Source organism: Postia placenta (genome assembly GCF_002117355.1).
Source record: "Postia placenta MAD-698-R-SB12 unplaced genomic scaffold POSPLAscaffold_18, whole genome shotgun sequence".
Taxonomy (NCBI): Eukaryota; Fungi; Basidiomycota; class Agaricomycetes; order Polyporales; family Adustoporiaceae; genus Rhodonia; species Rhodonia placenta.
This window is the reverse complement of record NW_020169849.1, coordinates 708,693-725,415: the sequence shown is the minus strand read 5'-3', so window position 1 is coordinate 725,415 and position 16,723 is coordinate 708,693. Positions and strand designations below refer to the sequence as shown.

At 52.7% G+C, this 16,723-nt stretch overlaps 4 protein-coding genes across 4 annotated transcripts; 2 read left to right on the top strand and 2 right to left on the bottom strand.

Annotated features, from left to right (window-relative positions):
* The first annotated feature begins 405 nt into the window (after positions 1-405).
* POSPLADRAFT_1067868 (hypothetical protein) lies at positions 406-2,864 on the top strand. Its single transcript, XM_024482237.1, has 12 exons — positions 406-899; positions 964-1,022; positions 1,076-1,140; positions 1,193-1,197; positions 1,258-1,313; positions 1,363-1,582; positions 1,644-1,678; positions 1,731-1,782; positions 1,833-2,291; positions 2,340-2,425; positions 2,490-2,559; positions 2,620-2,864. Exons 1-12 carry the CDS (start codon positions 651-653, stop codon positions 2,821-2,823), a joined length of 1,560 nt encoding a protein of 519 aa, XP_024334300.1. The 5' UTR covers positions 406-650; the 3' UTR covers positions 2,824-2,864.
* A 1,520-nt stretch (positions 2,865-4,384) lies between these two features.
* Positions 4,385-6,537, top strand: POSPLADRAFT_1050135 (hypothetical protein; the record flags this gene model as incomplete). The annotated part of the gene is made up of 5 exons (XM_024479924.1): positions 4,385-5,527; positions 5,590-5,932; positions 6,231-6,307; positions 6,336-6,357; positions 6,509-6,537. 5 exons carry the CDS (start codon positions 4,385-4,387, stop codon positions 6,535-6,537), a joined length of 1,614 nt encoding a protein of 537 aa, XP_024334299.1.
* Positions 6,538-9,392: 2,855 nt separating this feature from the next.
* POSPLADRAFT_1050134 (hypothetical protein) lies at positions 9,393-12,022 on the bottom strand (the record flags this gene model as incomplete). The annotated part of the gene is made up of 11 exons (XM_024479923.1): positions 9,393-9,601; positions 10,317-10,411; positions 10,469-10,565; positions 10,748-10,859; positions 10,921-10,937; positions 10,961-11,093; positions 11,146-11,256; positions 11,320-11,421; positions 11,482-11,505; positions 11,683-11,833; positions 11,910-12,022. The coding sequence occupies 11 exons, from the start codon at positions 12,020-12,022 to the stop codon at positions 9,393-9,395; spliced, it is 1,164 nt and encodes a 387-aa protein (XP_024334298.1).
* Positions 12,023-12,964: 942 nt separating this feature from the next.
* On the bottom strand, positions 12,965-16,238 carry POSPLADRAFT_1156690 (hypothetical protein; the record flags this gene model as incomplete). The annotated part of the gene is made up of 6 exons (XM_024487091.1): positions 12,965-13,285; positions 13,339-13,666; positions 13,723-15,306; positions 15,357-15,769; positions 15,825-16,033; positions 16,103-16,238. 6 exons carry the CDS (start codon positions 16,236-16,238, stop codon positions 12,965-12,967), a joined length of 2,991 nt encoding a protein of 996 aa, XP_024334297.1.
* Between the last annotated feature and the right edge of the window lie 485 nt (positions 16,239-16,723).

Genomic DNA, 16,723 nt, shown 5'->3' with positions numbered 1-16,723 from the left:
GGCTCATGAAAACTTAACGTTGCGGCGTTGCGTGACGCTAATCGAGCGCGAACTATGTTGAAATCAGGTGACCGCGTTCTACCGGCGCTAATCCTGAGAGTATGTAAGGTTTGCCCGCTTGCGCATCACCCTGTAAATATTACTAATGCGGATATGTGGTCAGTGGTGCTGCCGCCTCACGAAATCTCCCCACTTCAACTTCTTAACAGTTTTCAGAATCCGAGCATGTGGATTACGCTTTAGTCGAAGTAGGTCTCTTGACAGGATCTTCTGATCCATTTGCAAATCAATCGCTTGCTCATAACTTTCTCGCTGACGTTCATACGATAAGGCGACCGCTAACCTCGAGGCGGGATTATGGTCTCTTAACGATTTGCGCCGCCGACTGATACGTTGAAAATTCCACAAATTTTGAAGGTCGATGCGGAGGTAATGTTCACCTATCGCGCAGTCGATGTGTTGCTGGCACCGTATCGCGAAGCATGCGTTTATCTTCGCTTGTGACCTCGTGCTTGACGTGAACCCCAGTGATCCAGGTGCCGATGTCCAAATAATCAATTTCAACACTCTTATCGGCACTCACGAACTCTGTACTTTAAATAAGCCACCGGCTACCATCGACCGACTTGCTCTCAACCGACTAGCCCAGCATGAAGAAGCAGCTCGACGTCGAGGTCGCCAGCCTGGCGAAAAGCGTGCTTTCACCTGTTGACGAACACGATTCATCGGACAAACGTTTGCAGGAGCTGGGATATAAGCGCGAGTTCCGTCGCGACATGTCATTCTTCGGTGTTCTGGGCATTTCGTTCTGTGCTATCGGAATTCTCACCGGCATGAGCAGCGCCTTCCAAACTGGGTTATTCTCAGGCGGCCCATTGGGCTTGTTCTGGGGCTGGAATGTAAGTCGCCTCCAGAAGCCTGCCTTGACTTTGTGAGACTTAATAATTGGCCTCGGGATCATAGACAGTGAGCTTCTTTATGCTCCTGATAGCATTAGCGCTCGCAGAAATATGCAGTGCATAGTGAGCACGTTGTTTGTATGTGAGCATATCATCATGAACTTATCTTGCTGCAGTCCTACAATTGGAGGGCTTTACTTCTGGGTATGCAAGATGAAACCAGAGACTCCAGTCCTAGGCTGTAGGTGAATTTCTTCATGGGCGTCAGCCAATGTCACTGACATAACGGGCAGTCTGCGTGAGTACATATGACATTCCAAAATGACCCTTGGACCAAAGAGCTTGTTGGCTCGCTTAGACTGGCTGGATTTACAGTATTGCTCTGGTAATTTCAGGGACATCCGGCAACCTAAGGTACAAATACTATATACCACTCCGGGTTTGGGGCTGAGACGCAGCCTAGCGTTGCGTTGTATTTGGCTTGCCTTGCCGAAGTTGGCCAGAATCGTACGCTCACCCGTGTGGAGATCACTGCAATAGCGTGGGGTGTTAACATCGCGTCTGGAATCATCAACACCGTCGGAACCAAGGGCATCGGCGCGATGAGCTCTCTCAATGTATGGTGGACGTTAGGTGGCACATTTGTGCTCGTCATTACACTCCTGGTCAAGGCACCCGTGAAGGTAATGTGGCCGCCCCTTCGAGTGATCGCCGTTAACGAGAATTGATACGTGAATGCTATAGAATACGGCAGACTTCGTTTTCACTGACTACCAGAAGTAAGCCCAGTGCGAAATCAATTGTGCTGAATCGCCCTCATGGCTGGAGCAGTTATACTGGTTGGAGAAATCGTGGCTTTGTTGTGCTGCTCGGCTTTCTTCAGGTGGGCGTTTCCCCGTATCAATGCGGTACCACTCTGACTCGGCGCGGTAGGCCGTGTACTCTCTAGAGGGATGCGAGACAGCTGCCCAGGTGGCCGAAGAGGCACAGCGCGCTGAAATCCTTGCCCCGCTCGCCGTCGTAGGATCCGTCGTAGGGTCATGGCTCATCGGCCTCGCGTACATGCTCGCGCTGCTTTTTTCTGTACAGAGCATCGCACGCGTCCAGGAGACGACGTACGCACTCCCTATCACGCAGCTCTTCTACGATGCAGTCGGCCAGCGACTGACGCTCATGTGCGTCTCCGTCATCGCGATCTCGCAGTTCATGGCCGCCGTGACGGGATTCACCGCAAGCTCGAGGCTATTCTACGCGCTTAGCCGGGACAACGCATTCCCGATGAAAGAACGTTTCATGCGGCTAAATCGCTTTCAGGCGCCATATTGGGGTGTGTGGCTATCAGTAATTTTGGGATGTATTATCTCCTGCGCGTACATTGGGTCTGTTGTGGCGGTATGTGATATCTCCGCTTATCAGTGCTGAGCCCAACACATCGCACAGTTCAATGCGATTCTATCCTCTGCAGCCGTTGCAGTCATGCTCAGCTACCTTCAGCCTATCCTGATACGTGTCTTCTGGCCCTCGACGTATGTTTGAAATTTCGTCACAATTCGACCAAGTGACTGAAATATCGCGCATATATGATCGCAGTAGCCTGCCTGAGCGAGGCCCGTTCAATCTAGGTCGTTGGTCTTGGGCAGTGAACTTCGCGAGCTTCTTGGTATGTCTCTTCAGTGCAGTGGTAATACGACTGCCATCGACGTATCATTTTCATCCGGAGTTCTCTGTGTTCATCTGCGTGCTCTTCATTCTCCCAACTTCATATCCGGTAAACGCGCTAAATATGAACTATGCGATTGTGGCGATTGGCGGGGTCATCGTCTTGGTCGGTCTTTGTTGGCTGTTCTGGGGACGTTACCGCTTTACAGGGCCCGTAAAAACACTGACGCAAGTTGCCGAGCAGACTTCTTCCAAGTACGAGTAACAAACGGAATCAAGGGAAGTTGGTCAACCTAGATACGTTATCACTGCATGCAGTATTCAATTTTCTGGTACAAGAAATCAAATAAAAATCAAAAGAAAAGTGAATTTACCTGATCAATATTCCAGCGCCTAATATGGAAATGAAATCGAAGAAAAAGCGATTATGTAATCCATTTTCTATTGTCTCTTTCAAATTTTCTTTGATTTTCATTCAATCTTCATTTGATTTCTACATCAATAAAATCTAATAGGTGCTATTCGCTTGTAATTTAATTTTGATGCAATGTTTTGTGCAAGAAAATTGATCCCTGCATGCAGTGTATGTAAAGCGTATGATGTCTCGAACACGGTAGTGTATGTCTGCTTGAGTGACACTGTCACATTATGTCTCGCGCCGCGCATGATGGCTCGAATAGGCTCGTATCAGATCAAGATCCCCAATGAGCTGCACACGTAGCGAGGCGCCACAACCCACAGCTCACCGGCAGAAGAGCCACTGTCGCTGTTGGTCGCGAAAAGGGCACTAAGTGCACGTCTGACGCCCGCAGTCACAGTGCACGGAAATAATATCATCTTTGATCGACTTCCAAATACGGTACTCACCCCCTAGCAAGTGGTTCCCGACGCTAAGTCGCGTCCGCCGCATATACTTGCATCAAGCATCCTCATATACTACACCCATCAACAGCATACATGCCCGTGGCTTGAATTCTGCGCTGAATATCTCAAAGCAGTATCACAAACTTCGAGAATCCGTTGCCCTCTAGCTTTGTACGTTCTCCCTCTTTTGCAAGCTGTCTCTCTCTCTCACCTGACCTAGTACACAAAGATCATAGGAATTCTGCTAAACTTATCATCTTTGTGCCAAAGTGTAAGACACCACGATGAATGCTGCAGATTTTCGCGCATATTCTTGCCGCCTTAGCTGATCGCTTTCTCTATCCTCCTACATGAAACACCTGCTTTTTATGGCGCATCGTGACTCCCTTGATTCTTGCATATTGCTCAGCTTACACGCAGTACACTGTCGAGGCAAGGCAGCGGATCATAATGACACCATCCTAACAATATCGGCTAGTATAACTTGAAGCGATGCTCGTACTTCCCGCACCTGTATCGACGTGGCCCTTCATATTCAACAGGAGTACTCTGTAACCTCTCTGAAGGGAGAGCAAGCACAGCGTTCGACACAGTCACAGTGCCGAATAGGCCGTAACGTTGATGTATCTAGACACGGCAAAAGGACTACACAAGCCTCTCCGTGTTCACCTGGAGGTTGCGCGAGATTGTGTAGAGAAGCGCGCATCATGGTCAGTACAAAGTACGAACGCTGTCTGTCATGCAAGATGCGCGCGGAGAACTCCGGTGCGTGTGTTTGTTAACGAGCCACCAGCGCCCTGCACAAATGTTCCACCGCGTCTCACGTGCGCGTCAGGCCATTGTGGCGGCGTCGCATGTAAACACCGCCATAGGCCACACCCTTTTCAACCTTATCCCTCCTCCATCTATTCGCACAACGTATCTAACCCGAGCGATCAGCAAACCTGAGACTTTACGGCACCATGGCTCGTCTCTCTGTCGTTTCTGAACAGCTCATAAGCACTGCAAGTATACTGCAAAAAATAGCCGAATACCTGCCACTCCAGGACGCACGTTCTATGTCGGCTACCTCACGGAGATTCTATATCGCGGCGAGGCGTCGCGTGCATAGACAGCTGCATATCATGAATAGCGCCATGCTCGAAAAGGCTTGCATGCTCTACACACCTTTAGGGGTCGCCTCCGATCTGCTGCTTCTGGTGCGAGAGCTCGATCTCACGTTCTCAGGGGCGGTAGGAAGACGTGTCGTCTTTGCACCCCAGCTTGCGGTGCTCCTCATAAGCGCGAAAAATGTGCGACACCTGTCACTCGACTTCGCAGAGTCGTGGATCCAGGGGTCGAGCGAGGTCGCTGCAGCCTTGGTGAACATAGATAACCTGGCGCACGTTGAGTTCCACGACGCCGGATATCACACACTCGGCGTCATCCACCACATGCACAGCAGGCCGCTCTCCATCGGGATCTGCAACCAGCCCAGGACGCGAGATGTGGATAGACCATCTCGGGGGCAGCCGATCAGCCTTCTGCAGACCGTCAAAAGCCTCGCGCCGCACGAGGCCGTGCACTCCGTCAGAATCGCGCTCAGCAAACTTGCGCCTGCCGGGGACGCCGACGCTCCGCTCCCCGCGTGGCGATGTATAAACGTGCGCTATCTCGAGGTCGATCTGTGGCGCTGCACGAGGCCGCACGCCATATTGCTTCAGCGTGCATTCCCTGAGTTGCGGCACATCCACGTACTCACCTCTCCGTGGCGCTCGGTGGACGAGCCGGAGGTGGACCTGCTGGAGACGCCCCTCCCCGGCTGGCCAAGGCTGGATACTGTCTCGGGGTGGCCTAGGCCGCTACTGGAATCGGGTCTATCGTGTACAACGCACCATCTGCAGCTGCTGCATAGCGACGATGCACCCTGTCTTGCCGAGGACGCAGTGAACTTGCTTATGCGCACAGCTCCTGCAGTGCTCACATTCAAGTACGATAATCCTCTCGGTCATCAGGCGTCTTTCCGCGAGTCGAATTCCTGGAGCATTTTGAAAGATGTCGCGGGGCGGGTTCGTGTCATTGTCTTCGGCATGACGGATATTGTGGTGAACCCGTTTGCATGGATGGTGCGTCTTTATGCGCGGGACATACATATAGCGTAATGTGCTGACCCAAGCTGTGCACTTAGCAACATATGCTGAAAGGATGTGCCGAGACCGACGTCATTTGCATCATGATCCACGGTTTGTATCCGGTAGACGTATCCAATTTCGAGGAACGCTATGCCGCGCTCATCGCAATCCATATGCCCTCACTGCGATGCTTTGCCCTCAGCTTTGACAGAGACATCGAGAAGCGTCCTATATTTCCCACCGGCGGGTTTCCTTGCGAGCCGAGCTGGCGCTGGTGGAGAATGAAGGAGTCAAAAACCAGCGGACGCATGGTGCCAGAGCGCGTGAATGACTTCGTAGGTGAACGCGTTGCGACTTATCTCTTTTCCCCTGAGTATAATCCCGACATCAATTTGGATGGTGAGTACTCTCGCTACCCTCCCAATATTGGAACCGTTCACTGACATGTTTGTGGATCAGACTCCTTGTTTCTTACGACTGATCAGACATCAATTTGACGGTTGTAAAATGAGTTTTGGGACCAAATGCACACCTTTATCCCGTGCTACTTGAAGTGTTATCGTGCGTCTACTATAACAAGCGAAGTTGGACAATAGTAACGCAAGACGATGTTCATATACGAGGCGATAGGGATGCAAGGATAATGGCTTGGTCTTTAAAGGCGCGCAGGATATAGTCTGAGAGGAACCTTATGTAGGATTCGGTGGACAGGTGGTCTACTTCGTTGTCCAGCCATTTGTACCAGCGCGGATTGTGCTCCCACCGGTGAACCCAGTATATGGAAACATCTGTGAACATCAAGAACCTGACATGGGACAGTGACAGTAAGCACCGATGTCATCGGGCGAGTATCCGGGCGATCAGCGGTACATGGAATTGCCTCAGAAGAGACTGAGGGCAATTCGTGGTGTCAATGAATGGGACGGTATGGGCGGATTAGTGGAATTTCAGTGTCTAGGTTTGTGTTGTCTGTAGATCATGTACGAGGCAGGAGCAGAAGATGAGACGCAATCGAGACGGAAGAGACGGAAGAGACGAGTCAAAATACATCCAAGAGAAGCAGCTGGTGCATGATGCGTCTAGAGAGGTGAAAAGGGAAGATGGTGCGCCCTCGAGACATGACACGCGACATTCGAGACTGTCTCTGTGTCGCTATAGCATTTATGCTGCCGTATATTACAACGAGCGCAGCATATGCAGCTGGCACGACATGTTAGTATCTTCAACTAAACCCTTATCGAGGCATGCAACCACCGCTCGATTTGAATGCCAGCACGAAAAGCTGGACTGTTGAGCAACTCGAAGAGAATTATATCGAGTGCTATTCAAGTCACAGAGTCCAAACGAAGATTGGTGTAGCACAAGTCGTCGTCGAGTTTTCAAGCGCCCATATAACTGGCCGCATGAATCAGCCCCATCCAAATCGGTCAGAGTTCTTTACTGTCTGGAGCCTTTCTCGCACTCCATCGAGTATATTATTGATACTCCACTATAGCTCACATGCACAGCTCTGGGTACTATACCCCCATACTACGCCTTCACTGGCCCGAGACTACTTAGTGCTTCGACACAAGACGGAGAAGTCCTTGTTGGGCCCGTGGCCCTCATGGCGTGTAAGCGATGATACATGTATTCATTGTTGGAGCTAGTCGTGAGCAGGCTTATCAGCTACATCATCCCATGACTTGCGCCGAGAACAATCCATGGAAACGTCCTCAAAGGCCGGTGCGTTCGCTGCGTTTACCATGGCCTCTTGCTTCTCCTTCGTAGTGGCACAAGCCACATCTAGTAAGAGATCCATCGCATTTTCATGATACAATATCGGTTTGTGGACTGTACGCTCGATCGTACAGCACCTTCAATGGATTAGAAGCACCCTTGAACTGAACACCGTCAAGATCTATGGAAACCGGCTTTCGGCCTCTCTGAAGCAAGGCGCCTTCCACGGGTGGTTTGAAGTGACCATCGTAGTCCGGTATGGCGGGACGTATTGGCTCGACGATCTCCAGGACACGCAATACTACGACTCGTTTTTTCGCATGTTTTGGAAGCGTAGATCGCTCGAAGCAACAGAGTATTTGGCCTATACACCAAGGAGGGGTTAATATGCAGGTCCACCCGTCGTTTTTACACGCTCACCGGTGTACGTTGGGCTGGGCATATGTTTCCTGCTGTCCCGCCACTGATCGCGCAAACGTGGACTTCGAACTAAGTCCTCGTCTAGCCAAACATACGGCGTGAATGTGGAGTTGGAGAGATTTAGTATGAACGGGTCCTCGATGTGAAAGAAAAACTGTTGAGACGTGCGGCGAACGAAGTGTACATCTGTTTGTTTCTTGCAACGTTACAAGAGGTCCTGGGATACCAGCTGGTCTCTCAGCAGGACATTGGCAAGCATACGGTAATTGATCCTCGTTGCGATATCCATCAGACGTATGGCGTACGGTAAGTGGCCGGAACGCAGAGAGAGATCAGTGCCGGAAGCACAGTCGAGCTCGCCTGTAGGAGGGAGGAGTCGGAAACCAGCAGTGGGAGGACGAGAGGGAGTAGTAGAGCCAGCCCTTCGTTTCATGCGGCAATTGACTGGTTCCCGTTGAAGTAGCACTACTCAGCCAGGGCGAACCGGTAAGAAGCTGCGTGAGAGCGCCGTTCCCTGCCTTGCGATCTGGAGTGTGGCCCCGCGAATTCCACCATGATCCCCCCACTGTTGGTTCTGTGCGGCGGGCCAACATCTTGCGGTCCCAGACTTGGGACACCGGCCCATATAGTGTGATGACGTCGCGTGAATCAAGACGAGATGCATCGAGGGTGATGATGGAGTTGGCATATTGAGGTGGACGCTGAGCCGCAAGGGTCATCATGTAGATGCTCGACGACATTACATTGAACATGGCTTACGCTGATGGCCGTGCTGAAGTCCGAGCTAAGCGTGCCAGAAACTCTGCGTCCCGCGCCTGACCGTTGTGTTACTCTGAGGCCAGATGCCTTGAAAGGCATTGGTAGTGCAGCATACATACTCGTAGCATGTAGATTGACAGGCTATTACACGTCCGAGAATCAACTTCTGTTCAAGTCAGCGTTGCGGGCGCGGATGAGTTCGAAGTAACAAGCTGGCCAATAACAATGCGCGCGTGGGAAATACATTCCATTCCGAGACTTAAAACGCCTACTTATCATCGGCGCCTGCCGGCTACCCAGTATAGCACAGCATTGATATGCTCGTTGAAGTATCCAGCCAATTCAAAACTTATCGATGTCTTCTGGGACGACGTCAAACGTGACCTCTATAGGCTCAAACGCTGTTGATTGTCTCGCGCTTCGACCACGAAGGACTACACCAGCGACGAGTTCAAGCAATGCATGGGCACGAGCACCAGCCACTCCGAGTTGATATTGCACAATGCCAGGAGCACGTCTGGCACCATGCAGACATCGTAGACGTCTCATTACGATGACCCCAGAACCTCGAATTGTTCTTTTCCATTCCCAAGCTGAGCGCGTTCGGGTCTGGCATTCATGAATGTATTACTGGCTATGTAGAGAGCTCTGAACAATAGATCCTACAATGCGCCAATCATGAGTCTCGCCCCCAAGTGTGCTGTCCGGCCTAGTTTGTCGTGGGTGGACTGTTTTGTCGCTCGATGATGTCAACCTGCTCGAAGGTCAGATAGACTGCAGTAGAATGGAAGCACGGAAAGCATAAATCAATTTGGGACAAGGTACTCGTGCGCTTGTGAGTATAGAAATGTTTGACCGTGATATCCTCCTCGATGTTTACTTTTCCTCGTCGGCACTGGAGCGGCGATAGCGAGTTTACACGGTATGGCAATGCACAGACCCCCCTTCCGGGGCGGAAGACCTAGCTTTGACGTCTCCGAAACAAGACCTTAGCCTTCTGGTCAGGGATCAGCGCCGTGAAGATCCACCTAGAAGACGGTAGTGCGCCGTCCTCCTTCATCTTCACATCATATGTCACCACAACATGGGCTAAAATCGCCTTCATCTCCACTTCCGCGAAGATCCGACCAGGACTGGCAATCTCATCAATGACGAAGCAGCGTGGTGGGCCTGCGGGAACACACACCATCCATGCTTCCCGTGCCCAAATGGGAGGAAATCTGGACCCAAGTTGACTATCAGGCCCTTCGTGCCCGACTGATCCTCGCTGCGCTTGAAATAAAAACGCCACGGATTAAAGACACTGGCGTCTTCGTAAATGTCGTTGTCAAAGTGCCGAAGGTACGAGCCTGCGCCGACATTGCTTCCAGCGGGAATCACTGTCCCATCAGAGAGCACGAAATCCTTGAGGGCCTTGAGATTTACAGAGGCTGTCAGGGCTATCAGCTTAGGTGGCATACCCAAGAAATGCAGTGCATACAGCTGGATGCCGACATCCGCAGGACCTCCCTCACGAAGCTGTCGATCTTGTACATCTTGTCAATGGCTGACTTTGTCCAGCCTTCCTCTTGTATGACTGCCTCGACTTCTGCTCTGAGCGGATCCACGTACTGATGATACGCCGCCAAGTGATACATGACTTGTGTGAGAATCTGCAATGCCAAGGTCCAAGAGCGAAGCCAAACAGAACAGTGGTAGTCGTATGGACAGCTGCGAAGTTGACAGAAAAGATGCGCAACACGAGGGGACGAACTGATCGTTCATGGGGCGGCGCATTGTCAATGAGCCACTGCAGCATGTCGTTCTGCAGCGACCGTGAGCATCAGTCACATAGGTCATCCCGACATGCTTACAGGTCTGTCTGTCCATTTGTCTCCTAATTCACCGTGCTTGCCCAAACGCTCGAGTATAGCGGGACCAAAGTGGACTATACCCTCGTCGATGTTTGTAGGTACGTTGGTGCAGAAGCGTGCTATGAAGCTGTCATGCGGCTAATTCATGACTTGAAATGCCCCAGACTTCAGAATCGACACTCACGGTCTAAGAATCGCAGGGAAGAGTTTGAGAACCAATGCGCCCTTGACTACGTCCATAGTGAACCTTTCGTTGAGGTCGCAGTAATCCGCATTCTTGCCTACGCGTGTGTCATAAACCATCAGAGAAGGCAACGGGCGAACGAAAGTGGCAAACCAACAAAAACGCGATTGCTGGTCCTGCAGACTACTTTGATGAACGAATCCTTCACCCCAACTTCCTTCCAGGCTGTCGGTAATGTGCGTCAGTCCGAGCTATCTGCGCGGAATGAGTATAACTTACAGCTATCCTCAACACATATCTCTTCGCTCACTGCGGTGACCAGCTCATCGTGCATCTCCGGGAAGAAGCGATTGATATTGCGTGTGAGCTGGCCTCGTATGAGCGCATTGTGCTATTGATGGTGGTGTATCTCCGGTCCCATGGTGTAGACAATCTGCGTCATCTGGACATACCATGAGAATGGACTGAACTGAATAGACCATGAAAGATTACCGACGTCATTGGCGGACTCGGCAAAGGAGAGAACGTCATCAGGCGCCCTTGCAATTTCCTCGATGTGTTGAGGATTGGTTACTATGATGCGCCAGCCCGCTGGCTCTGCGTATTTGAACAGTCTGCCGCGGTACTGGCCGCTGTATTGAAATGCACCAAATATATACCATTGAGCATGCACATACCTTGTTGTATCCTTCTCGACTGATGGAAGCAATCCGTGATATATTCCGAACGATAGAGTAGTGGTACAATATAGGCAGAGACGACCCGCCTACAGTCGGTATTACGCGCAGCTACAGCATATAGTCAGAATGATAGCAAGATAGCGTTAATGGGGCGGTCACTGGGATACGCACTTTTTGATCAGAGATTGCCCTCAGGAGCGCAATCAGGTAAAATACTGTTGAAGTAAACAGCGCATATACCAGCAAAGCTGAACTCATCATTGCCGTTTCTCGCTGTAAACAACGTGAACACAGTTGGGCAGGAGAACGACCGAGAGGGAGAATGAACCGCACCTGGCTGATATTCGCGTATTTGACCTGTCCGAAAAAGAAAGGCTAGTCTGGATTCGCTTTCACATTGGCAATTGTAGCACATCATTGCATTCAAGATGTCGAGTCATTGTCGAGCGCGCTCGTCCTTTGGCATCATATGGAAGATATGCAAGGTACCCGATCATTTTGTAAGCTATGCTTGTCCGGCTCTGCATCCCTCACCTGCACCATATCTCGGTACGGATGGAACATGTAGCAGAGAAGCAAGCCCGACATTTCCAATGTCTCCTTGGTATCGTACGAGGATGCAGCGTCGATTCCCACAGCCAAGGGTAAGGGTCCCGCAAAAAAGGCTGAATTACGGTAGCGCAACCTATCGCATCAAGCTACTAACAGTTGTGTTATTGATACCCTCGAACTGCGTAATAAATCAATTGAGCTGTACGTACAGCGGCTGCGGAGTCGCATCCAGTGCGTCTGTGTTGGAACTTGAGATTGTGGCGAGCGCATGCCACCGTATTTGGCATTGTTTGTAGTACCTCGCAGACTTTGCGCGAGCCATCCTGTATGTTCCTTACGCGTTTGACAGAGCTCAGACAAACGCGATATATCTTTGTTGATCGTTCTCGCTTCGGGTCTCGGACGAACTTTAACAGTCTGCACTGTGCAGGCGCCACCACATATCATAGCATTGGGAAAGTTGGAGGGACTTCAACTGGTTGCACATGCTAAATGAAGCTGCGAATCCAGGGACGGCCCGGCCCCGGCTGTCCGCCGAGAGCTAGGTGCGTCAATTTTGGTGGGGTCATTGCTTCTGGACATCTACAGGGAGGCGGGGTTACAGCGGCGCCGCCACAGCGCTCTGCGACCAGCCGTGTTGCAAGATGAGCATGCCCCAAAGTTGAGGGACAGCTTATCGTGGCAGCACACGGAGAACACATTGGGAGTTGATAAGCTCTTGTCGAATTCGAACCTGTGTCCAGTTGATTCCATGTCGTTAGACCATCTCCTGCATACTAATTTGTGCGCACGCGGGATTGATGCGGAATTCGGAAGCAATGGTCGGGTACTAGGATCAGCGACCCGACCCGACATACGCGACACAGTCTCCTGCGAGCAAAAAACCCTTTCAACCTGCGTGGGCTCCGGGTACCCGGGTATAGCGCAGTCTAGACTGGTGTGAAGTAGCAGTGACAGACAAAGGAGTTACTGGTCTGGCCTTGAACAAACAAGTGCATACGGGCCACCGGCACCAGCAAGAAAACACAACTCAAAACACTAGTACTCATGTATTATTGATATCCCTATTTTCTAATGTCTAACGTACGAAGGAACTCTAGGCAAGGTCCTACGATAAGTGATACAGTATTACTGATGGTGGCAACGAGAGATCGCGATGGGTAAATAGCTGTAGGATGCGAGGTATATGCGCAAGGGAGAGACGACCACAGCCAGTCTACGTGAGTCTGAGTCTATCCACCACACTCCTAACCTCCAAGCGCGTCTATGCAGCCGCACGCGAGGGGTTGCGCGCGAGCGTCTGGCCGGCGCGCTGTGCCTGGATGCTGCTGAAGCGCTGCAGCTCCTCGGGGTTGACGGAGATCTTCTGGCCGAGACCAACCTTGCGTGCCGCGCGGCTGAGGAACGACGTGCGGTTCGCATACAGGGACTCGACGCGCGAGGTCGTGCGGGTCGCGGGGACGCCGGAGGCGGAGGCCTTGGCAGCCTGCGCGACCGCCTCGTTGTGGCGCGAGCGCAGCTTCTTGATGACCGTCGCCTTCATCGCAAACTTGATCCAGTCGAGGGGCACGAACCAGACAATGTCCTGCACGGCGAAATTAACACCAGGGACACCTTCGCACAACAATGAGGACTTACCCAAACCCAGACAATACCGACCCAGCCACCAGAGATGCCGTGGATGTCCGTGAAGCCCCAGTTGCCATACACAGCAATGATGGTCGAGATGAGCTGGGCGATACAGAAGGCACAGAAGAGCGCGACTGAGGGGCGCTCCATGAAGAAGAAGCTGTGAGAACGCGTGGTGAAAATCAGTGCTTGCGAAATGATCGCAACCTGGAGGTAGACGATCGAGTGCAAGATGCGGTCGTTGTGGTTCGTGGCCATCGTCGCGCCGCCTTCAAACACGACGCCGAACTTGCGCCAGAAGAAGTCAGTCTTGATGCAGATAGCGACGAGGGCAATCCTGAATGGCAGGCAGTTAGCTTTTCTGTTATGGCTCAAGAATCATAGACGACCTACGTAGAGGCCGTGAGGTAGAGACCGTATGCGACAGCATATGAGAAGATCTCAGCAAGGTCCCAGCTGTCCGGTGTGTCCGAAGGCAACACACGGTCAACCGAGAGGGTCATGATGGTACCGTCATTGAGCAGGGCGATGACCAGAACCATGAAAGGCGGGAAGTCAAACTTGAACGCGAAGGCAAGGATGGCGAAGCAGACGACGATACGGATGGTGACGGCGCACGCGTAGATGGAGTAGTTGCGCATACGCTGGAAGATGATACGCGAACCGCGGATGGCGTGCACGATCGTCGACAGACCAGGTTCCGTGAGCACGATGTCGGCGGCACCACGGGCAGCATCGGTAGCACCCTCGACGGCGATACCGACGTTGGCACGCGAGAGCGCGGGCGCGTCGTTGGCACCGTCACCAGTCATGGCAACCAAGTGGCCGAGACCCTGGAGACGCTTGACAATCTCGTACTTGTGCTCGGGGAAGACTCCAGCGAAGCCGTCGGCGTCGAGGATCATCTCGTCAAGCGAACCGTGCTTGCCTCCGGGCGCGGGGCCGTCCTTGAGAACCTTGGCGGGGTACATGTGGTCACCGAGGCCGAGACGACGACCGGTCTCCTTCGCAATGGCGAGCTGATCACCGGTAACCATCTTGACGCGAACACCGAGGGCTTGGGCATCGTCGATGGTCTGCTTGGTGTCCTCACGAGGAGGGTCGAAGATGGGCAGAAGACCAATGAGCTCAAAGCCGTTACCCTCAGCCTCATAGTCGGTGCCATCAACCTCCTCAAACGCAACTGCAAGAGCACGAAGACCACGCATGGCGAACTCCTCGACGTCAGCCTCGAGGCGGTTCTCGATCTCGTCCGTCTTGTTACGTGTGCAGAGCTCGATGATGATACCGGTCATACCCTTGGTGACACGCTTGAGCTTGCCGGAAGACTCCTCGAGGTAGGTGATCTCCGTGCGCTTGTCGACGGGGTTGAAAGGCTTGAAGTCGAGGAGCTTGATGCCAGCGCGGGCACGAGAGGTGTCGCCAAGGGCGCCGACGACACAAGCATCGATGGCATCCTGGTTCTCGGTACGCGATGAGTAGGCAGCCAGAAGAATGACGTCCTCTGAGGTGAAGGGACCATATGTACGAACGGTCTCGCGATCAATGGTGAGCTTGTTCGTGGTGAGCGTACCAGTCTTGTCAGAGCACAAGATGGTGACGGCGGCAAGCTCCTCGATGGCAGTGATACGAGTGACGATGGCCTTGTACTTCGCGAGCTGCTGGGCACCGACGGCGAGCGTGACGGACAGAACGGTGGGCATGGCAATGGGGATACCACCGATCAAGAGCACCAGGATGTTGTTGAGGCCACGACGATACTGGTAGCGGAAGCCAGCGTACAAGCAGAAGATCTCGGCAATGACGAAGATACCAATGGAGACAAGACAGAAGGTACCGATTTGGGCAAGGACCTTCTGCAAATGGCCAGTGGAGTCGTCATCTTGACCGACAAGCGACGCAGCGCGACCGAAGAACGTGTTGGGACCGGTGGAGATGACAACACCCTCGGCCTCACCCTGCTTACAGGTAGAACCACTGCGGCAAACATAAGCATAGGGATTACATATAACACGGGCGCAACTTACGAGAAACATTGGTCACCCGTCTTCTTGCTCTGAGGAAGAGACTCGCCGGTGAGCGCAGCTTGGTCGATGGAGACGTTGATGGCTTCAGTCAGACGACAGTCCGCAGGGACAACGTCACCAATCTTGAACGAGACCATATCACCAGGGACGAGGTCGGACGACTCGATTTCACTCCATGTACCGCCACGCCTGACCTTGGCTTTCGGCGCAAGCGAGTCCATGAGAGCCTTGACGGCGTTACCAGCGTTACGCTCCTCGTAGAAACCGATGGCCGAGTTGATGAGCAAAAGTAGAATGATACCGACAAAGTCCTCCCAGTCAGGGGGCATGTGCTCGCCGTTGGACAGAGCGATAGCAACGAGAGCGGCACCCTCCATGACCCAAGACAAGGGATTCCACATAAAACCGAGGAACTAGGGCAGGAATATTAGCGACGATGGAGAGGACATGGTTGATGAGAGAGCTTACCTGCAGGAAAGGGTTTTGTTCTTCCGCTTCAAGCCTGTTAGGACCGAACAGCTCGAGACGGCGAATGGCCTCTTCAGGAGTCAAGCCTTGGTCGTCGCACTGGAGAAGCTTGAAGACATCGTCGACACCGATGGTCTCGAGATCGACCTTTTCCTTGTCATACAAGTCCTCAGCACGAAGCTGGATCTGGGACATATCCACTTTGGCGTCTGTAGACAACGTCATGATCAGCACCGAAGAGAACACGAAAGAAGCACACGAGCAAAAAAAATACACACGTGTAACCTCTTCCTCTTCGTGACCAAAGTCCTTGTACTCCCGTTTCTTCTTTTCGGGGGCATCGGGAGTACCAGGCTGCTTGGAGTCTACCACCGGCTCTGTGGAGCCGGCGATCTTCTCAGTTGGTTCGGACATCGAGGAGGTGCTTGACGAAGAGGTGGGGAAGGGCGGAGACGGGAGAAAACCCGGAAGGGTCCAAGGAAATCGCTAGCGCGAAGTGGGGGTTGACACGACACGCAGGAGCGAGGGATATGGTTGGGGGGGGAGGAATGGACGAGGACCAGCGTGGTGTGAGGGTATATATATATATGTGGCCCCCTCTTCGGAAGCGCAACGCCCGAGTCTCAGTTAGCCGCCCGTCCCTCCGGCAAGCCTCCAATGCCGAATCTGACCGATCGCTGCCGTCGGGGTGTCTGCAATGGGGCGCACCCGCCGTCTGCCTGTACGACATCTACCGCACCCCATTACTAAAACACTCGCGGGCTAGCTGTGGCCCTGCACAGAGCGACCTCGTCGGTGGCGGTCGTCGTTCGGTCGACTGCACAGCCCAGGAACGTCCGTTGGCAGCGGCGGGCCCATCCGCTCCTCGGTAATCGGAGTATCCGCATGTTCTGCTCTGC